Source organism: Bombus affinis, chromosome 5, assembly GCF_024516045.1.
Source record: "Bombus affinis isolate iyBomAffi1 chromosome 5, iyBomAffi1.2, whole genome shotgun sequence".
Taxonomy (NCBI): domain Eukaryota; kingdom Metazoa; phylum Arthropoda; class Insecta; order Hymenoptera; family Apidae; genus Bombus; species Bombus affinis.
Window position 1 is genome coordinate 16679354 of NC_066348.1, and position 23526 is coordinate 16702879.

At 47.0% G+C, this 23526-nt stretch overlaps 1 protein-coding gene across 6 annotated transcripts in view; it reads right to left on the reverse strand.

The window, feature by feature from the left end:
• Positions 1 to 1635: 1635 nt before the first annotated feature.
• LOC126916204 (protein FAM102B) overlaps positions 1636 to 23526 on the reverse strand; it is a 51665-nt gene continuing 29774 nt past the window's right edge. For 3 of the 6 annotated variants that reach the window (XM_050721699.1, XM_050721700.1, XM_050721702.1), the window contains 8 exons: positions 12393 to 12513; positions 12121 to 12311; positions 11810 to 12012; positions 11393 to 11612; positions 9622 to 10290; positions 8121 to 8273; positions 6039 to 6244; positions 1636 to 5767 (listed from right to left, as the gene is read on the reverse strand). In XM_050721699.1, coding sequence (XP_050577656.1) covers positions 5646 to 5767; positions 6039 to 6244; positions 8121 to 8273; positions 9622 to 10290; positions 11393 to 11612; positions 11810 to 12012; positions 12121 to 12311; positions 12393 to 12513 — 1885 coding nt within the window. In that variant the 3' untranslated portion in view covers positions 1636 to 5645. Of the gene's footprint in view, positions 5768 to 6038; positions 6245 to 8120; positions 8274 to 9621; positions 10291 to 11392; positions 11613 to 11809; positions 12013 to 12120; positions 12312 to 12392; positions 12514 to 19636; positions 22206 to 23526 lie in introns of those variants that run through there. The other 3 variants (XM_050721701.1, XM_050721703.1, XM_050721704.1) reach the window with 3 other exon arrangements.

The window sequence follows — 23526 nt, forward strand, 5'->3', positions numbered from 1 at the left end:
CGCGGCCGCGCGCGTCGTGACGTTTCTGCAAAAATTAACGAGTACTCGGAACGGTGATCGGAATGGTGCAAAGGAGAATCGTTATTAATAGCAGTAGCACGAGTTGCACGATATTCGTAACGCGCGGTAAAAACGGCAATTTCGCGTTTCAGTCGGGTGTACGAAAAAATGTCGCCCGCAAAGGACGATCGCTTCCTAACCTAATTTTTATTTACACGACGTCGTAGCGTAACACGTTGGCAACCAACGCGAGTTTTTCTTTAGTCCTGGGTCACGCAGGATGCTCGTCCTCCGAAGATAGACGTAGCCTCTTCGGCAGCAAAGTAACGACATTTCACGCGTTCGTACGGCGATACGCAGCGACGCGGGGCAGAGGACAAATTGAATTCGTTATCGAATCGGTAAGCGAAAACGGGCGAGTCGAACGAGAACTACGCTGTAAAAGACCTTTGTCGTTCGTAGCTGCACATTTTTAACGATATAAAAATAAAACGTTAATTTTAACTTGATATATAAAAATATATATCCTTTTTTCGCGCGTACGAATAAAAAGAGTTAACGACCACTGGTACAAAAAGATTGGTTATAAATCATCGATATATACAGCTTGCAATCAGTAATTCAAATTATTACGAAACACGTTCTGGGAACGGCATCGTTGTGGTTGGCGTATTTTTTCTTCTTTCGTTTTTCATATCTTCCTGCGCGATTCGATCCTGGAGACACATCGTCGACGTACGACAGCGAAATAACAAGGTCGGAAGCGAATTGCGAAGAATATATCGAAAATCGGACGTCGTAGGAATTACGACATAGCGTAGAAAGTAGATAAATCCGTTAAAAAAATGTGGATTGGTTGGATCTAAAACGCGAAAAAAGAAGGACGAGCGAGCCTTTCACGAATAGAGCCAGTCGTTTGTTCGTGTCGCATCCTATTACGTTCGGTGGTACGGATCCACGTTTGTTTTCATTTAGACGTAACAGAGGCGAGTTACGTTGTGAAAGCGTTCGCATAACGCTCGGAGTAAAACGAGCGCCGGTATGTACGAACGGATGTTAAGTCAGAGCCGTGGATCTGTCCACGGCGGAGAAAGTAAGCCGTTTCCTCTTCCTGGTTCGCGTAGATTAATTTTTCCTCGATACGTTCATTGATAACCCGCGACGACAACACCGACGCGAAATTTCGCTCCATTTATTCCTCTCTTCTTTCCGTTTTATCGCGTTCTCGCTTCGTCGAAATTTCCTACGGGAAAACGTGGAAGCCGAAATACACGCGATTCGCTCAAAGTTACCTCGAACCTCGAGAAACGGAACGCGCCTTACTTTCGTCGCGTCTTTCCGTCGAACGTTGTTCGACCGACAGACGCGAGATCTTCGATGTTCGGAAATTTGTCAAATCTTCGTATCGTCTTTCTAATCTCGCCATTTACGAGTCTACCGGTCGATCCAATGGAACCGTATCTAATCGCGCGCGTACACGGCCGAAGCCTCGGCCGGACTTGTCCGCTCCGTTGGTCGCGATATCGTCGCTGGAAAAGTTAGTCCATCGGGAAAACGGGTGCATCCCGTGGAAGGAAAACTACGACGCGTAGACGATGACGGAGAAAGTGGTGGATTGGGATAAAACAACACCGATACCTTCTGATTTTCAATGTATTATTATCAGCACATGATAGTTTCGCATCCATCTCACAAAGTAAGAATCAGACAAAACGTCAACAATCATAAATAAGAAACAAAAAAAAAAAAAAAAAAAAAAAAAGAAACGGACGTTACAGGCCGCTGGAGAGCCGCGTTACCCGCGGCGTTCTAAAAATCAGCTTCCAACGTCGAAAGAGCGGTACTCGTTCGTGTAATATGATTCGTAATACAGAGGCGACTCAACGCGAGTAATCGTTACAATATTACAAAATATCACAACGTCAATATCTGCCGGCTGTTTTTCGCGCGACTGCTGCATGGAAAAAGGAGAAAAACGACGCTTAAATAAGAAAGTCGAACGGTCCAAGGTAACGAGGGAATAAAGAAAGAAAGAAAGAAAGGAACGCAAGAACAATTTTTTACCGCGTGTCGCGATCGTCGTGGTCGATCGCGTCGTCCGATATACGCGCGAGAGAGACGCGCGTCTTTTACCTCGAACCCCGCGGAGAGTCTTGAAATCTCGCACCGGGCAGAGAACGAACGCTCGTCGATATCGCGCCTTCGGAAGCACAAAGAACGGCGTGATGGCTGTCGCGTTACAAAAAATCGGATCGGACCGACGAAACGCGCGTTCCTACGAAAACTGGTTCTTCGAATTCGAAGGACTTCTTTTCTTCGCAGGGGAGAACGTAAGAGCGCGTACCCCCGCGACGTTCTCGGCCTGACTCACACCTCGACACACCTTGGTCTTGGACGCGTGTTTCGCGATTGGGACACGAGACGACGGTTGGACCATGGACTTCGAGGTGAACGATACCACGGTCGTTTCGCTCCGCGAAATCGGACTCGGCTGACCGGAATAAATTAAAACAACATCCACGACGCGAAAGAAGAACAAAGCCGACGGGCAGAACCGTGGAGGGATTATGCATGGGTGTGGAACGGAGCGTCGGTCGCCGAGCAACGTGCGTCTTTTTAAATAAAAATTTGTCTCCGCATCGACGTACGTTGAAAAAATAGCGTACGACGCGCGTCGATCGGCGACTCGCGCCTGTTTCGTACCATGGCAAACAGCGTAATGGAAAACGAGTAGGAACGGAATGATCGTAAAGGAGGAAAAATCGCGGGGGAACGACGGAGTTACGGGCTCTCGATTACCAGTTTCGTTCGACGACGATTAGTCGCACTTACGCGCGTTGGACAATTTTTTATACCGTTCGACGGACGATTTGCGTTATCGTAGGAAATAGCAGGAACTGCGACGCGTACGATTAACCAGCGCGTCCAATTAAGTAATATCGGTTTTTCCGTTAAGCGATAGGTTACCGCGACGCTCTGTAACGTCCGTAAAATATCGCTGTTGCGGCGTTCGATCGGATCAAACTGTATCGAATAATTCGCTCTCCGAGCTTACGATTTCGATTTGGCGACTTAGACGCGAGCCCGTAATATCCATGACAAAGTAGAAAAAGTAGGGAATCGTGGACAGTGATCGTAGCGATACGCGCGTTAGCGAGAAACAAGCGTAGGCGCGAATACCGTTGATTTGTTTTATCGAGAACGCCGAAGATATCCAAACCGTGAAACGCGAGTCGAGCTGAAGTAAAATTGCAGGGCGAGAACGATGCAACGGTTTTAAAATTAGCCAAGAGCTATCTCGCTCCGGAAGCTCGTATAAAATAGAGACGAGAAAAAACAAAGAGGCTAGAGACTCTCTTCTTAGAGCGAAAGCTTTTGATTTCTGCGCGCACGATTGCTACCTTCGCGCTTCTCTTAATCGTTACTTTTTCTGCTTCGTTTCTTTACTCGGTTCGTCCGTCCACCGGCGAAATGGAGCGGCTGGTCGCGAGGCGCCACACGTAGCAAACAAGGAGCAACGTTTCCGTTCTTCCTCGCGTACCGCGATTACTCGCTGTCTTTCTCTCTGTCTCTCTACTGGTCTCGTTCACGCTCGACGTATTCAGGCACGCTTATATACACAAAACGTTATCGTCTTCTCGCTTCTTGCCATTTTTCTTCGTAGACGGCGCGCGACGAATTCTCGCCGACGCCGTCCGACGCCCGGTACGCTAGCAGTTACAGGTAATTCGAGTAATTGAGGGAGAGGACGAACGTATATAACACCAGCCATTTACCTACGTAACAATTACTACCGCTCTATATACAACGAATCGTTAACGCGATCACCGATCGCACCAGATAACCAAAAAATCAAACTCCTTCCTTCCTTCCTTCCTTCCTTCCATGCGTTCCTTTCGCCTGTTTTCGCTTCGTATCTCTGACTTAACGGGATAGCGGAAAAGGTACGAGGACGAGAATACGACGATTACAGAGTAATATCACGGAAAACCGTCCAGCCTCGAAAATTAAATAATGTGGCACTTGATGAATCTCGTTTCGCCGATTCCAAGTGTCTCGTACAATGGAATCTGCTCTCGCGACAGGGACGAGGAAACGACGATCTTTTCTCTCGCTTTCTCTCTCTTTCTCATACACGCAACGTACAGGCACGCATACGCGAACGGTCGCGCGAACGAGAGCGAAAAAAGAAACAAGAAGAAAAGGAAAGGAGCCGGCGTAAAGGCTACAAAGTACAGACCCGACGCGACAAAATTCAGTTCGCGAGAATATATTAGACGGAAATACGTGCTACAAAGTGGAGTTAAATCCATGAATAAAAATAAATACATCATCGAAACACCGACGGAGACGTCCGACGCGGAATCCGTTCGGTTCGAGCGAACCAACTGAACGACAGAACGCTATATATTTGTATATCTATATGTATATATATCTATCTATATATATATATATATATATATATATATACACGCACACGCAAACATACACTAATATAGATATACATATGTGCGTGTATATATATATATGTATATATATACGAACATACGTACATACGAAACGCTTGTACCTCAAACGATAGAAAAACTCGACGAAAAGGAAAAGTATAGCCGAAATGAATCGTTCGAAAATGTTTTTTTTGTACGTTAGCGCGCGTGCAGCGGGTCTACGCTCGCGAGACTCGCGTTTTCTCTCGCGTCAATTTTTTAAACGTTGCCCGACATCGAGTCCTCTCGAGGATCGAAACGAACGCGCGTGTTTCGGTCCATTTTATAATATACCGCACGGTCGTCCACGCGAACGACAAAGGAACCGTGAACACAGGTAGAAAAAAGAAGCGTCAGTGCACGCGCATTGTTCAACGCTACTCGACGTCGAACGGTTAAAACGTTACGCATCGAGCGCCGATCGCGCTTCGTCGTATTTTCCTCTTTGTTCGTTTCTCTCTTTTTCGTTCTTCTCGCACATCGATGCGTGCTTTCTAATACGCTGTATCTCCGATATCTGTCAAAACTATTTTTTTTTTTTCTCTTTTTTCGTCTAATTACGTAAACAACGCTTTCCGATTTCCTCTCGAAGCACGGTCGACGAGAAGAAAATTGAAAGATAAAATTTAAAAATAACAAAAAAAAAGGAAAGAGAGGAATCGTTTTGTATTGTGCTTCGACTTGGCGGAAGAGAATACGCGTCGCGTGTGTGCACCCGTGCCGGTTTTCAACGACGAAGCGTCCTATACGACTCGAAGCGTTTCGTCGCGTCTAATTACCACGGACCGCGAAATTAGTCGCATAGATCTACGATTCGACGTATATATATAAAAAGAAAAATTTAGCGACGTTTGAGCGCAAAGGACGATCGATCGAGATCGTACCGGTACGACGTACGAGAAGCGTAAAGCGCCGAACGCCGATAGGGCGGATAGGCAACCGAAACGAATAATTTGGATAGGAGACGGAGGTGCACCACGGCGTTAGTCCGCATCGTCGCCGCGTTCACCGTCCTCTCGACGATTCCCTCGTCCAGCTTCGTTGTCCTCGCAACTACCGGGGCTCGTAGGCCTCGTAGACGAGCTCTGGCACCAGGGCCAGCGAAAACGTGGCGCTGGCCTGTCTCGCGTACTGTCTTCTCGCCGCCATAGCTTCGTGTTACCTATTATTCTCTTCCATCACCACCTGCTTGAACACACCCGCGGGCATCTGACTTTTGATCTCGTGGCTACCGAGCGCGGTAGTCCCGTCTTTCGCTATGAATAGCTGAAGTCCAGTTGCTACAAACATCGATAATCGCAGACGTTAGACACATCGTGCATTACATATACGACGTTAAGAGAGGAAAAGATAAAGTAGTCGATAATTTTTTTTCCCGTAGACTCAATTACGCCGTTTGTATCGCGTCTTGTTGACGTCGAAAAACCAATTACATTTAATCGACCACTTATCACTTTTTTATATCGCGTTTCAACGAGATCATTTGTATTTGCCGATTAAACGAGAAAAGAACGGGGTCGAGTACGAAATCGAACAGAGGGTGTAACGTACTCTCGGAGCTCTCGAGATCCGTCTGCTCCAAGTTCGTTGCTTTGATCAGTTCGTCGATCAGCGAATCCGGGTTTGGCCTGGTCACTTCCACCCTGCACAGGATCGGATTTCCCGCGCCATCTTCCGCTTTTTTCCTACGCTCCAACGCCGCCTTTGCTCGGTCCAAAGATCCCGTTTCGCTGAGGCCGGAACCGCCGGAGGGATTTCTAGGGAACAGACGAATCCACGATTACGATACACCGTTTTTCTCCTCCTCCTCCTTCGTATTCCAAATTCTGCCGCTTCGACCACTGGCACGGAACGATACGCCTCTTCGTTCCGTTTTCTCTTGAATTTTCCGAGAAATAAATCGCCGCAAAGGACATGGTCGTTGGTCGGACGATCGACAAAAAAAAAAAAAGGAGGAAAAAAAAGAAGAAGAAGAAGAAGAAAAAGGAAGAAAACACGAACATCCGACCATGAAAGGTATCGCGAGACAAAGTTATAATAAATATTTATTATCGCTGTTAAGAAACTCGGTCCTTGGGTCCTTTAGAATTTTACGACAGCGTCGGCTGTCGCGAAACGACGATTCCGTGCCAGCGCTCATCTTCCTCGCGGGATAATTGGACGCGAACGATTTCCACGACCACACCTCGTGCAAAAACATCGTCACGTTCGATACAAAGATCAAGGAACACGCGACAGCCGTTGTTGCTACGACGCTAACGAAACAAAAAGCAAAGGTCAAAAGCGAGCGTGGCCTGTTTTTGAACGCGTATCGCAACGATCGAATACGGTAGACGTTTTGGGACGAGGCTGACAGACGAGAGCAAGCGAAACAGGAAGGCGTGTATCAAGCGGCGAGATTGCTAATTTTTATGACCGAATACGTGCCAAGGTGAATATGCTGGGTTCGCATGCAACGAGCCAACCGTCGCCAGATCGACGTTGCGTTACGAGTCGAACCGGCGAATTAAGCCAGCCCTATCCAAATTCGTCGCTGTTGCGCTGTCTTTACAGTTCGCCGAGATAACTCGCAAAAGCGACCAAACGAGTCGACGAATTTACTGCACGGTATAAACCGTATAGACGTTGCATATTAAACATTCGAATATGTCAGAAATTCGTTACAAGGTAAAATCTGGTTATGGACAGGTCTGAGTTACGCAAGTGCTCGACTCTTTGCGCTTGCACTTTTTCCTCGGCAAAACTTCGAAATATCGTAATTGTAGCGAAAGAAAACAAAGGCCGATAGTTTCGCGCGAGATATATAACTCGCGCGGTTCTTTCCATCGCAGGAAAAAACAGCCGATCGATCAGGATTAATAGGCAAGTTTGTCTTGGTCTAATGAAATTACACTTTTATGCCGTTCGCAAATGATAAAAAATGTGCGTGCAAAAAAGTGATTGAAAGTATTAGTAGCATCGAATCGATGGAAACGTTTCTCGATCGAAGCACAGCGGATAGGGAGAACGTGTTCGAAATTTGGCAAAAGCTCGTTCGCTTTTCAAGTTGCATCGAATTTAAGAAACGTTCTCCGATAGTTTTTCTAATAGTTCTAGAAGTTTCGCAAACGGACATGTGGAGACACGAACGTAATACGTTTGCATATATTTCTACGTAGTCGTGCGACGCCGTTCGCGAAAACGTAAAAAATTCAGCCAGAACGTTAGACTTGGCATTTCTTTTTTTGTAACGATCGAACCGAACTCGTTAAGTATCGCGTAAATCAAGTTTACGTAATTGTTTTTCTCGTATTTGCCCGCAATCTCGCTGAATCATGACTTTATGCAGACGTACGTGACACTCGTATGTCACTTTGTAAGTTTAACCTGCTGCTTCGTGGAACAGCGGCTAAAACATCGTAATTCCGATACTCGAAAAACGCCTCGACTTTCGCAATTACGCGGTGGTGGAACGAAGGACGGGCACGCCAGTTCCGATTCCGATTCAGGCGTCGACGTCGTTTGTATCCACGTGTCCGCGATTCGCGTCGAAAGTGCAAAGCGAGAAAGAGAGAGAAAGAAAAATACAGAGACCAGACAAAATGAGAAAAGAAAAGAAAAACGAAGAGAATTAAGACGAAAGCATGGACTGACGGTGGGGTTATGCTGTTTCGGTGCTGGGAGCTCGGTGGAGCGACTTCCGGTACCCCTAAGGAGGACTCTTCGGAGTCCGCTGGGCTGGTGGCGACCGTAGCCAGCTTGCCCCCCGCCCCGTCCAGCAACTTCCGGTGACTTCCGCCAATACCCCTGCAAGGATTCACAAAGCCATCCAAACTGCAAGGAAACCTACACCTCCTCTCATCCTTCGTTCAAGTTACTCGCTTCGTTCCCCTATTTTCTTTCGTTTTCCCTTCTTCCCTATACCCGTTCACCACCTCTTCGGTGTTTCTTCCATGTACGTCGCGCACTCTTCCACAGTCGCAGCTCCGTCCTTTTGCTCGAATATCGTTCATCGTCCAACCGATCGCGTTGACTTCGTCGTAGCTATCGTTAGAAGCAAGTTGAGAGTAGCGCGTCGACCGTGGAAGCGTACGCCGAGATACATCTTCGGCACGGCTCGTCGAAATTGCTCGATCGCTCGAGATCATCGTGTTTGCTTTATCGACGGTAGAACCACGAACGCTCGATCTATCGTCTAACGCGCAACCCTATCCGATACGTTCTTTCTCTGGAATTAGCAAACACCGAAAAGCAGAAATTTCGATCCGAATGTTTTCGCTGAAACGGTCCCTTCGAGCGTTAAGGGACGAAACGCTGTTCCAATATCCTCCTTCTGGTACGTACGTACGTACGTACGTACGTCGTGTTCGAGTCCTGTAAACTTTTACACGCGAGAGAGATCAGAGAGAACGTCTAACGATTATACGATACTAAAATCGCAGTTAACGGACAGGCACAGCGTATTTTAGCATCTGTAGAGGGAAACTCGGGCGATCGAGGAAGCAAAGCGAAAGCCGATGTCGCAGCGAGTGTATCTAACGTGTTTGTCCGATGACTCGTCGATAGAATGTTAAAAATCGTATGGATCGGAATGCCTGTGACGTTGAGTGTCGTTAATTTCGAGCATCGTTTCGAGGAAACGTAACGATATGATGGAACAAATATTGCCGAGAAAAAAGAACCTAACGCGTATACGTTAAAAATACGCGACGAGAGTCTACGTAAAGATATAATTGCGATAAATTATAAAAAGAACAAAAAATTGACGCGTATGCTCGTAACCGAACGAATTAAAAAAGAATCGCCGGTCCTTGTTCCGTAGCCCGAGATACCACGACCTACGATTCGGATTTTGACGAGTCGCGTCGATTCTTCGAATCGATGGTCCTTTTAAACGAACGATATCTAATAGCAGAAGACATCGTCGATTTAAAAGAACGTACTCGCGTATCGAGAAATCGAGTCGACGCGCTCCACCACTGCCGCAGGTTGCTCGCGCGAAACCTATCGAACTACGCTACGCCGGTTAAACGCGGAACAACGAGCAGAGGGAGTGATAAAACAGATTGAACGCATAAAATCATCGAACGAAAGGACAGGGGGATTTAATTAAAAACAATTATAACAGAGAAAGTCGCTGATGAATGAAACCTACCTGAGGGTCTGAGCGGTCGTCGCGGAACGTAGCGAGGCTCTGGGGTTATCGGGCCTATGAAGGGGATCGGGAGAGGATACGGCTCTGGCCTGGTCAACTAGCCGCAAAACCGGGCTGATCTTGCCTTTCTCGATGCAGTCGCAGGTTTTCGAGATACTTCTCCAACCTGGCTGACCGATTCTCGGTTTTGCGGTCGGCACGATCACGCTGTTCCATTGTTCGTTCCGATCGTTCGTCGCCGAATTCGTCGCGTTACGTTCGTTTCGCGCGTCGAAGCTATTCCTCTCGACGTTTTTTCGCAAGTGTCGCGGAACGTCCTGTGGTCCGGGCACCTTGAACACGCCAGCGTCGTTACTGGCGTTTTCGTTGACGCGACTGTTGTCGCTCGAAACCACGCCGTTCTTCGATCGATTCGTTTCGCTTTGGTCGTTCGATGGAGGAACGGCTGCTATACTCGATCTCAGTGGATTCCGCGCGATCGATTTTCCCTCGCGTGACGATAGAGGGCTGGACATAGACCAGAACCTATTTCGTGGATCCAGCAGCGTCGAGGAAGACGAGGATGGGGATTCGGAGTCGAGAGAGGTCTCGGGTCTGGCAGGCTGCTGGCTCGAGGACTTTTGGGAGACATTGGGGATACGTGGAGCCCATACCGGCCAGGAGGGTGACCTATAAAGATCACAACACAAATATTCAAGCATGCAAAAATAATAATAAACTCATATACAGTATGAAGTAAAGACAAAAATGGGAAGACGTGGGAGACGTAAAAAAAAAAAAAAAAAAAAAAAAAATAAAAATAAAAATAGAAATATATATATATATATATATCTGGGAAAAGAGAAAATCCAGAGTCTCAAGAAAGTACCAAAAAAAAAAAAAAACAAAACAAAACAAAACAAAAAAAAAAGAAATAAATCTAACGTTTCCCTCGTAAATCGTTATCGATGCCTTCTTTTTAACAACCGTTCAACGAACACGTGCTAAGATGATAAAAGTAGTAAGTTCGGTAGAGTAAAGAGAATTCGATGGCGTACGTGTTGATGTTCCTTTTGTTAAGAGGCAAGCACCGAAACTTCTCCGAAGAGAAATTTCTAGAAAGTTACCGATAATGAAATTTGAAAAGATTCGGTCGAAAGATTCGATTAAAATATAGACGTAAGCGTAGAGTTCGAAAGCAAAATCGCAAGCGCGACTGCATGGTATTTTAGTGGCGCGCGATTGAAGAAATTGTTAGTGAATGTTACAGGGTGATGTTCTTGGTTGCGTTCTTATTCGAGGAAGATATCCCGCGACTCGTACAAACAACTGTATTTCCGTTACGAGATTCCTCTTACTCGGTCCCATACAAAATACCATGCGCACTAATCGTCCAAGTAAAACCAAAAAGACAGTTAGAAACGCGCTGATCGCGACAATGTCTATCGAACGTCGGAGCAAAACGATTTTCAAAGTAACGAGAGAGAAAAAAAAAAAAGAAAAAAAAACCGATTCGTTCGAAAGAGATCGACGGAGCAAAGACACGTTCGAAGATGGTAGCATAAGTATCGAGCGATTACCGAGTAGTAGAAAAGTATTCGACCAGTGCTTGTTATAGAGAGATTCGAGAAGAGAACTCTGGACATCGATCGGGACTTAATTTCCCCTTTTTTCGCTCGAAATTCCCGAATGTAATTTGAATCTCCGTCTCGTTTACCCTAAACAAGAGTTTTCTATCGTTTGCGTATTCGTCCGTCTCGTTTGTCATCCTAGGGCGACCGCGTGGCCTTACCTAATGTGGCCACTGTCACCACTACTGCTCTGCCTACTGTGTTGACTGTGTGAATTTAAAGATCCATAGCCGGAGCCTTTGCTTAGCTGGCTGGTGTTGCTGCTATTGCGAGAATGTCCCGACTCTGTGTGCGCTTCGGTTAGAGTCTCCACTGGAAGAGCCGACGGTACGATCTCGCTTAGGGTCATCGGATCGTAGGACTCCGCCCCACTGAGAAGCTCTGAAAAACCAACGCTGCGTTAACCATTCGTCAACCGTAAAAACCGCACCCATTACCATCCTCGTTCCTGTCATGTTCTGTCACCGAGTTTCGATTCTCTATCGTTTGTCTGCGAATCGTCGTTCCTCGTTTGTTTTACTCGCATTCGATTTGGCGAAAGAACATGAAAAGATGGCGAAATAAGATTCGTTCGTTACCCGAGGAAAAGAGGGCAGGCCTCTTTTTGGGAAGACTACCAAAACCGCTGCTAGCACTAGCTATACTTCCAGCTAACGAACCAGTGGATACGTAATCTTCTCGATTGGTACACCTCTCGGATGCAGTTTCGTCCGTCGTCACACCGGAAACACCTGGTACGCCAGGTACTGCGAGCTGCGTTTGCTTCAACGACGGAGACGGCCTGCAAAATGCGATTCAGCTTTCGTCATTCCGTCTAACCACAGGTATAATCGTCGAGTTTAATCGTTGGATTAGAAAACGACGATGAAACGAGTCGATTACAACTTACACTTTAAACAGAATATCTCCCGACAGCATGTTCATCTTGATGGCAACGCGTAACATGGAATTGTCCTGTCTGTGTCTCGAGTCGTAGCCTTCCAGAAGATACCTCGTCTTGCAGAGTCCAGCTCCTGCGAATTCGGCGAGGTTCAGGTCGGTGAAGCCAAGCTTCTGGAAGGACCTGCCTCCCTTCAATTCCTACGAAAATAATCTATCGTTAGAACAGGTAGAAAAGGGAAACGCTTGGCCCATCCAAATTGGCAAATTTAAACGAGTCACCTTTCTCACGGATATCCTTAAAATACACGGATCGAGAACACCGGTGGACGCATTGGCACTCATCTTGCATAGAAACTCGAACTTGGCGTCCCATCTGACGGTGTGCTCCTGTACTTCCTCCCTGAAACGAAAAAGAAACGCATGAATATACGCGCAGAGATAGGGCTGATGTGAAACTAAAATTCCATTTTCATTCGCAACGCGATTTGGAGTGACATTGAAACGCGAACGAATTTGGGTGACCAGTTTGCAAGTGGTCGCTGGTGGAACAAAGGGATTAAACGAAATTCACGGTCAACGATGATTCACGGTCTCGCTGATCTGGCAAGTTCTCACCGGCATCTACCAACCAGTCGTTTGAATGAATATTCAGACCACTTTGCTTCCGGTAAGGGAACATCCGCTCGGCGGTCGCGTCATCGTCACGTATCGAATCGTACAAAGGGCTGAATTATGTGCTGTCATTGTTTATGTCTCGCGCGACGAATTCCATATAAGTCGCAATGTAAGTACGCGTAGAACCAAAGCTAGAAAGTGGCTTGTACGCGTTTGGCGAGTAGCGTGTGACAAACCAGCCCTCCTATTCTATTTTCATCCGAGGACGGAGAATTCTGTCTCTCGATGGCCTTCGGTCGAGTCGTTGCAATCGAACTAGATAGATAAAGATATACCGTGTGCGCGTTGTTACGTTTCACGATCAATTGCATTACCTATGCAAAATACGGAGAAAGAAGAAGAAAGTTGCTCGGCCTGCTACGAAACGCAAATTCTCGGATAACAATGATTTTACGACACGCTGTTCCAAAGGCAAGTAAATGCAACGGGGTTTTCGCGGATTTTCCGATTTGCATCGCGCTTCTTTCGAGCATCCTCCGGCTCGTAAACGCCATCCACGCCACACGCACCCTTCTCGCGCTCGTCGAGAGCCACCGTGTCGTATCGACCTTGCACGGGGAGCAGAAAAACTTGCGAGGAACAAAACGCTGTCGAGGAGAAGGCAATGACAAAGGAAGGATGCGATCTCCAAGATGCGTGGTCGTCATCCTGTCGAACGATGGAAATACCGAATCGTACTTGAAGTTTTGCCAGAATCGACCTACAGGCTTAAAAATCGAAGCGCGTGTACGTTTGTCGCACGGATTTGACTCGTTAACGAGATCGCACGGCTTAACGGGTTTGCCTTAGTCCGCTGTTATCTGGATGCGCGTATCGGTCGCTGGAAAAGTCACTCTGTTATTGCCGTCTGCGATAGGATCGCCGTTCGAGTGGAATCGACATTTTTAGTTATTCGCCAACAGATCTTATCAACTATCTGGCAATTAATCACGATGAATATTTTACTCCTTCGCGACAAGTAGCAGTCTCGAAGAATAGATAGCACTTGGCAAAGGAAGCGGAAGATCGATGATCGAGTAAAAATGTCTTGGCTGCGTCACGCTTAATTTCTTTTTTAAACGAACTTCCGCTGACCGGAAGGAAGGCGCGTAGACGAGATGAATCGAGCGCGTCACGTGTAATTTTCGAAAGATTCGAAGAAACGTGCATCCTGTCGCGATTAAATGTCGGATAGTGGGTTATAGGGGCAGGACGCGAACGATGACGCGGCCTGCTGATAACCGATAACGAATCAAGCGCGTGGTCGTTTTCTCTGTTATTCTCGCAACGGTCTGATCACGCAACGTGTCCGATTCGTCGACTCGGCACACGACCAAAATTTTCAAACTCGATCGACGAAATACGAAAGGCCGGAGCTAATTATCGAGGCAACGTTTTCAAAATAATCGAACCGTAATCGCTCGCTGGCGTATAATTTCACGGTCACGATGTGCAAGGTTAATTACGTTTAACGATCGTACGGAGCATAAGAATTGCAGATAAGCCGACGAGTAGTCGTCGGAGAAACTGGGCCAGCGAATCGCCGAGGAAATTCGAGTCCTCGGTCGTCCGCGTGAAACGCGGAATTTACCTTCCGCCCCCGCGCTACGTCGCTTTCATCTTTAGCTCGATCAAAGGAGCCACTATTTCCAGAACGTATCCCGACCAGCGGAAAAAAGGATTTGCCAGGAACTACGAACGTGACGAGGCATCCAGTCGAGGAATTACGGTCACGTAGGCTACCGGCAAAAGCATTCACGAGCCCCTGAATATCGATATAACAAGACCGACCTCCTCTCGCCTTTCTCGATGACGAGAACGAGAAAGAAGAAGCTTCGTAACCCTGGCCGAGCCACGCTCCGTATCGCGATACCAGCCGACCCTAATTCCGTCGTACTTTTCGTCTGCCTCTGGTGCACCGCCTGCCGTAAACTTTCGCGATACCGCAGTCGTCGAGTTAAACGCGGATCGTATCTCGCTGCGAGCGTAATTTCACGCGCGAAAATCGACGTCATCTAGGAATAAATTTCGCGTAAATTTAGCATTTATCCGCTGGATCTCCGACTCCGCTCTGCGATCCAACGAACAACGAGTAGTCGTTGCGATTGCGCTGTTGTTCGCCCCTAAGACCTATCTTTTTCTCTTCCCGGAGATCAAAGCGGAATTGACTTTTCTTCTGGGATTCTGGCGAAAAGTCGTTTCTTCGGGCTACGGCTACGTCCTAACAGAAGCTCGAGTGGGGAGTCGAGTATATCTCGTATAACGTGCAGAATCGTCTCCAACGAAGGCTTTTCGTTTCTCTCGATAAATTCAAGAATCGAAGAATAACCAGAAAGTTGAATTTAGCGAGACTGGGTACTTTGCTTCGTTAGGGATCGGATAACGTTCGACGATCGTTCTTTCTCGCCATCGAGTCGATCATCCGGGCGACGAATTTCATTGTCCGAACGTAACGCGAGGATATCGTGGGCAGCTTGCGAAAGCATGCCAGAGGCGTTTAACGAAACCACGGTCGACGCTTTGGCAGCGGGACGGCCGCCGAGTTACGGGATTCGCACGGGTCCGGAGACAAACTGTCGGGCGGGAAACACGAGCCAATTACCGTGGAAACCGGGTCGACCTATCCTCTGACGTGTCCAAAAATTTAGATAGCTACAACCCTGAGAACCGACGAATTTTCAGTTTCAACGCGAACACGAAATTCGCCACCGTTGATCGACGTTCCATCGACGAGAATCGACGAACGTGGACCGAATAGCGTCGTAAACTTTTCCCTCTCGTTGGAGTTCGGTTAACGAGAAAGCTCTAACTTTTGCCGTTGCTGCTTCTCGAATGGATGTCGAATTTCTAATGGAACGTTCGCTCGACACCTTGTCGTTGGTCTTTGGTTATTTAATTAAGGGCGCGTTCCTTGGCAACGGTTTCGCAAACAGAAAGTAAACGGCACATGGCTACAAAAGTTATCGATTCCCTGATAAAAGACACGTGTATCCAGGGTATCGACGCAATCCGGAAACACGATTTAACATGGTTGCTCGCGTGCCGGACGATAGTCCATCCAACGTACGTCGCGCTCGTAAAATGATATTGCACAGCAGCTTGGGGAGCAAGAAGCCTTGTAATCGATTCTCCTATTCAGGGACGAAACTTTGTACGCGAAAAAAAACCGTAAACGGCGTGAAACGATTTCCCAAGCGAATCTCTTTTCTCCTTTTGCTACGTATTTCGTCCGACTCGCTATCGGAGCGATCCGGTCGCTCGATTTAACGTTCGTTTGGTAAAATTCAAGTAGCTGGCGACCGTGATCGTTCGTCGAAGACGATCGTTTAAGAGTTGGCGTCTATGGCGAAGTTTCAATCGTATAGCCACAATTTCCAATTCGACGGACGAAGATAAGAGCTACGGAATGAATTTAACTCGTAGACCGAGCAGATCGAAGGCGACGATTAAATTCAACCACCGTGCGCTCGGTAATTTGATCGTTGATCCTACTCTACCTACGACCATTCTACCACGGTTGATATTAGCGTGGGATGTCAACAGGTCTTCGTGGCCGTGCTCCGCGACGAATCTCCGCGCTCCTTTACCCTCTTCTCCGCTTTCCACTTTGCTTTTGTCTTCTACATACGATACGGATAAAGAATAACGTACCGTCTTGAATATTTCATGAATTCGCTCCGTGGTTTCCTCTCCTACGCCAAGTGCAAATTGCACCCAACGATATTGAACCTGTAACTATAGAACTATCTATTATTCGCTCGAACGTACTCGGTCGTCCTGCAGTTTGCGTTTAATCCGATCCAATAAGAGAAACCGTGCCATCTCTTCGATGCGCGAGAACGATATACGCGACAAAGCGGCTCTGTCCGCGTCCCATCTTCTACCAGCAAGCGGATTTCATTTTTCGAATAATTGTTTCAATCTGGCGATACGGAACGCGTTAGATCGATAGCAGGGGACGGGGAAGGAAGAGGCGGTGGCGGAAGAAGAGAAGACGAGAAGAAAGCAAGTGGCTGGAGCATGGAAAAAAATCAGCGGCGAAAGATAGCCAGCACCGCAACGACGGTGGCTCCACGGACAATTGGACCGATTCGTTGCTCCAAATATGTCACCGGTCGACGCTCGTGGCGCGCCGCGACGCCGAAAAAAAGTGACGTTGCTCGTCCAACCAGCGGAGTCGTCGGTGCTTCGAAAGAAAAACAAACGAGGGAAACCTTCCTCTTCCACGCTTTTTAAACTTCTATCTTTCGATGAGATTTGGAAAATCGAAATAAACGATAAAATTGGAATTCCAGAATCCGATTCAAGAATCTTTACAAACATGAAAATATTTAAATTCGACCGAGAGATTCGATTACACGCCGAATTCCTATACGTTAGGAGCGAAAATTTAAAGTACACGGCGAAATAAAAATGGATCGAGAGAGGTTTTCCCGGTAATCGTAAAATCTTCGAATAGCCCGAACGGAAAAAAGCCATCGCCCGTGTTCCCCTGATTTTGCGCTTTTCCAGTGGATCCAAGTATTTCGTGAAATCAATTCGCGTACACCGGACAATGCGTACGACGTCCTTGTCGGGATTAAGCACTGTCCATAGAGACCTATTAAGCTGATTATGGTCACCGCTTTGTAGTAACCTTTAAGCGGTCAGATTCGTAAGCGGGAACATGGAGCGTACCGGTGGACCCCTTAAAGTTAACGACCGAATCGAACTAACACCAACGGAACCTTCGATTAATTTCTTAAACACAAAGCGATAAAGACCGCCGTTGCCACGGCTACAATTAGAAGTTTAATAGGTCGAGCCTCGACTGCAAGCCATCCATACGTTTCGATCTAGCTTTACGACGGCGATGCACGATGAAACGAGGCCGTTTCCAATTTACCCGCTGCTTCGTTGTCCACGTTCTCTCGACTCAAACGCGTTCCAAGGACCGTACGAAAGAACGAAAGGCAATTTTCCCTCGGTCGAGATGCGAAATCCGAGCACGTGGATTGGAAAAATCGCAGCAACGAAATTTCTTCTCGCGCATGCGTGCAACGCACCGTGATTTCGTGAAACTGATCGCCGAACGATCGATACGAGGATCACGGCTACAACTTTCACCGACGTCACCGGGTATAATTCACGGATCACGAACGAGCTCGACCGTTGCATTAGCCGTGGGCAAGGCTGCTCCAAGGCTGTCCGGATTGTGTGTCATTCGCAGTTTCGCAATCGAGTTCGGATGAAAATGCAAATCCATGTTCTCGCGTGTACTTAGCTATTCGCAACCGAACGGTCGGCTCTCGTAGCACTTTCACGCACAGGTGATCGCTTGGTCGTGTCTCGTAATCGGCGATACGGTTGCCAAGGTAGTCGCAAACGGTCGAATAGCGTAACGCGGTTCGATTCGATTTTATTCGCGGCTATCGATTCCGTCTTTAAACGACTCTGTGACTTTGCGTAGGATGGTGAACGCTTGGGGTTTTTTTTTGCGCGATAAAAGCTGTCCGAGTAACTTTGATAAATACGAATGACGAACGGTATATGCGTGAGATAACGTTCGTTCGCACAATGTGAAATTTACTCGCACGTGGTGAGAATATGCGCGTAAGAAGAACGAGATAGTCTTTCGCGAGTTATCAGAGACTCGATGAGGATAAAAATTAAAAAATAGATAACATTTCTGCAGTAGCGTTCTAAATAACTCAATACTCCATACATTGAACGTGCTTCGCCATCTTCCACGTACGACGTGCATACGGATGCGCATACATGGTATACGGAAAATACGATCGGATGACTTCATAAATGAGACTGACTCGAAAAGAATATGCCGTGATTAAGATTCGCCGCGGAGGCGGGGTTTTTCGAAGGATGCCAGTCAATCGACTGTTTATTCAGACCGAAGGCGGATCACGGTTATTTTCGCTTTGATCGATGCATTCGCGTTTAACCGTCCGGCGTAATCGGCGAAACAACGAATCGATTGATATTGCGACGGAGGGACAACGAAATCTCGCGACTATTTCTGATTCACCTTGCACGCGAACCTTCGCCGTTACGCGTCACGCGCTACACAATCGCGCGATATTTCACGGGCGGACACAATTTCCCCATTGAATCGAGAACCGCGCCCTCTCCTCAAATATTCCGTCTTATCGACCCCTCGATCCGTTCTAATAAATTAACGTCTAACGTCTAACCAACGATAAATCTCCATCTCCTGCGACCAATGTCAAACGGTCTGAGCTAAAAATAATCCTTCCGCGACATTTATTTGAAATTGTTCGATCGTGCTAATTTCAACGTTACCCTGATGAACGTTTCGCGATATTTTCTAAAAGTCCAGAACGGTAAAACGAAAAAAGAAATGGGCGTGGGCATAACGACTCCGTCTGTTTGCAACGGCAGGTCAACGTATTCGAAAAACGTTTCTTTTTCAACTATTCCGAGTTTCCATTAGCGACGTTCTTACGATCTTTCAGGTGGATCGATCCGGTTAACGAGGAACCGCGTCCAATCCTTACGAGGATCCTCGTATTCGATCCGCGACCCATCGGATATGGTTAACACGCGCGGATTACGTAACCTGGAAGCAGTAAATTCCGAGCAGCGTTTGCTCGTTGAACGCCACGGCCCGTTAACTAACGACACGGACAGTTTGTCACCGTGTCTAACGAAGGCACGCGCAAACCCGCTGCCAAGCTTATCGTGGTCGTATAGGAGACTACCGTGAAGAATCCCGAGCAAAGTTCGGCTAAAGAACATTTGGCGAGGGCTGCTGGTGAAATTTTCCAGGACCCGCAAGGATTAATTCCACTGCAGGGAAGTTCGAGCGACGCTCGCAGCCGATAACTCGCTAATGTACGATAATTACCGCTTACCCGGACTTCCGGCCGTTTGCTTCGCAGTTTTTTCTCCGAGGTAGCTTCATCGTCCCGCTCGACTTTAGTTTTTAGTCGTAGAAATGCAATCGGCGCGGTCGTTTGCAAACGAACTTATTCGGAACCTCGTTCCGGCCAATTTTTAAATTCAATTACAATTTACGCTCGGAACTGTGACTGGATTGGTTCTTCGGATAAACGTTCCGCAGAATATATAAAAGTACCGCAACGACGACTCGATTCCAAACGTCGATCGACGAACGTGCCATGACGAGGACCGTTTCTCTAACTGGAGAATGCAAGTAACTGTAAACGAACGGCTGCCAGCTATCGGAATTTTGGTTCTGGCAGATTCGCAATTTCGTTACGTTCGAGTCGAAAAGACGCTTCATTACCGTTCAGGAAATTAATAAATCTCCATTACGATCACGGCCAAGGCCTGGCACGGATGTTTTCAAAGAGCCAAGCGGAAAGCAGCGTCGTTTCGGTACGTGAAATTTCGAATTAAAGCAGGTTCGCTCTTAGAGACAAAAGGACGCGGTGTCTTCTTGTTTTTCACCGTCCTCGCGTTTAATCCGTTCCGATCAGCACCAAAGCAGTGGTAAACTAAGCGGATCTGATTAATCTCCGGAACCAGACGCTTATCCACGCATTCGCTTCGTTATAACGTCTTGCTCGTAAAGGAACGATTGAATTGTAAATTGCTCGTATCAACTACAAAACACGGGAAATAATAAAACAAAATCGATAACATCGCAAGGTCACTGTACGCAAACGATAAGGTCGCTAGACCAAAGTTCGAACAATAAAAACCAACGACCGAATTTAAATTTTTCGTTTGCCCAGCGTCGATAGATGCAAAAATATCCATCGTCCACGAATCGTTGAGGGTAACTATCAGCCACGACGATTCGTCATCTTTGGAATTAGAAACGAAACTGCCGAGGAACGACGAATTTCTAAACGATCAAAGTTCCTTCGCCCCGTGGCCAACGTCTGAAAACTGGAAACAAAGGGCCGCGATTTTCTCGATCCGAATCGCAGGTGTCGAAACTAGTGTTCGACGCTTCGGCGCTCGATGAGATTCAGAATCGATCGAGACGACGAGAAGTTGATCGCGAATCCAGCAACGCGTCTGCTATCGTGTGTAATCGTCTGTAATCGCTGCTCGATAGGGAAGGAAGAAAACGTGCGACACCGCGAAGCTGCTGGATTTTCTGGCCAGTAGGATACGCGCGCGTCGTCCAATTTCGAATCGAGTTGGAAACACTGAGAAAGCAAATGGCACGGGCGAGGCGTAAGTGGCGCGCGATTCCGGGCTGACCAGTTCCCTCAGCCAGAAGAACACGATCTCGTTTGATATCCTGGGACGAGCTTAAGCTGCTGTTGGTAATGGGATCGCGCGTTGATAATGATTCACTGTTTGCAATCGGTTTCACACGCTGCAAAAGGAACTGGACGAACAAGAATAGAAATACCGTGGCGGCGAGAAGATGTAACCGTCTAAAAGCGCAACTAAAGAGAAACTAGAGCAAGTTGTTAGACATAGAAGCGGCAACTTCGCATCTCGAACATCATCGTACGTAGGAATTATCTTAATGGAATTATATTATCGGACTGCGGATCTCCCTGCAAGTTTATATCTTTGTGGACACGGCAGAGAAACGCAAATAAACAGAGATTCGTGTTATCTATTAAGAATGAAACCGAGTATTCTTTGGATATTTTGTGCACTTTTATCTACCTGTTATATACGTTCTAGCAGAGACGAGGAACATCTGCGAGACAGAAAGATAAGTCTCTCCTAGACGATTCGCTCTGAATCCTTGATCGCTTTATCTGTCAAAGAGTCAACAATCGACGCGCGTTCGTTTACGTTCTAACGCCATTGGAAGACGATTCTATGCTTCTTCGATTACTATTCTAGATAAAGATGAGAAGAAACTTTAACTTTGAAGTAACTGTAAGCCAATGGAAACGTAATAGCTGAGACTAGGACTCGGTGAATACGCGAGCAAGTGGTATCGAACGGTGGATAGTCGGACAGAAAGCGAGAAGAGGCGAAACGCGTCGCGTGCTTCTTTCGTCTATATCGGCGAGAAGGGCCGCAACAAAGGAAAGTCGGTGACTGCCGGGGATCGAGAATCAGATCGACACGAGCCGGAAGAATTCGAGTCGGCTCGTCAAGACGGACCGATTATCGAGTTGACTTCAATCGAAACGCAGGCGTCTAAATTGTCGAAGGGAAACGTCGTCGTGGGAGACCGTTATACGTTAGATCGGAGGCGGGTCCGCGTAGGAAAAGGTACGCGACTTTCGAGCACCGTTTCCGCTGCTTGGAACACGTGTACGCACTAATAATAAGACGCGCTAACTATAAGCTGACAATTAACCGAGACCTTCCGTCCGAGATCGCGGTCACAAGCAGGATCTCGAGGTTTCAAGAACCGTTTGCTTTCCAGTATCGACTTTCAACGCAGAAAATTCATTGAAATTAATGCAACAGTTGGTAACAGGTTGAATAACCACGCACCAATCTGCCAATACGTCAATGTAAGAAGTCGATAGACGATAAATAAAAAAATGCAAACGACGAGAGATGCGGACATTTTTGGAAGCAATTCGCGCAGGTGGTAGAAGAATCGATCGATCGATCGTTGTATATTAATTCGTCAAAAACAATTATCTTTCTGGTACGTTTACTTGCGTATAAAAGTCGCTTTCACGTAAATACATATTTTGTAACGCGTGATTTAACCTTATACGTTACGAATCTCCCGTTAACAGCGTGCTTCTATCGTCGCAGGGTAGAATCGACAAGTTGCGGACAATTAAATGCACCAGACTTGCACATTTCGAGACGGAATACCTACATCTCGATACTGGAATACGATAGTAACGGCGTAAAGTCTACGCGATATCGCGTATGCATAAACGGTGAGCTTGAAAAGGTTAAACGGTATAAATTAATAGCGTTCTTCCTTCGACGCCGTACCACGCGCGCATTAGTCGTTACGACGTTCGGATCGTTTTCTATCGGTAAATTTTCCGATTCGCGTTCCAACCACGCCAAACTCGATCAAGATCGTTCTGCTTGGTTGGCTATATAAGATTTAATTGCGCGATAGTTTACGAGGTTCGAAATAAAGACGATAACAGCGTGGTAAGTACAATGTGTTTTCTTATCGCGTTATCGGCGGTTATCGCGAACAACCACCAGCCACGCTAATTATCAGTAACAACGGTCACATGCCGCATTGTTCGACACATAGGCGACCGATGTGCTCGCTGGCAAACGAACGATAATTACCATCGGTTAAGGTACACCCGCTGCCGGGCGACGTCTGCGCGTTATTAACGTAACGCAACAATTGAATGTGTGAGACATTGTTGTTGGCCAGGTTCGCACGATCAATACGAATCGACGACTCTTTCTCACGACACTTACTCTTCGCGACAACTGCGATGGACGAATCTTCGCGTGTTCTCTGTCTTTGCGACACGCGTAACAGATTAAATTTATCGATAAAGACGATGAAAAGATAAATTGGCAACAGCCAGCCCGAAAATTCTACGTCTGTCTCGTTTGTTCTCGTTCGATCTGTTCTTCTTCGTCGTTAAGGCGCTTAAAAACATTCCTGGAACGCAATCTGTCTCGCTGGAATTACGATAACGATTCGTTGGAATTAAAGCGCGCGCTGTTGTAATTGCAAGTACTCGAACAACTCTTTAATTCCATGGCTTCTACCGGTCTTTTGGTACGAGATCGCAATTGCCCGTTGGTTGGGTAAATACGTTAGCTTCCAGCGCGTACGCTTTCCATCGTCTTCGATGCCGCAGCTTATCCCCGAGACTATCCTCGGAACTCCGACTTTGAATTTACCGCTACG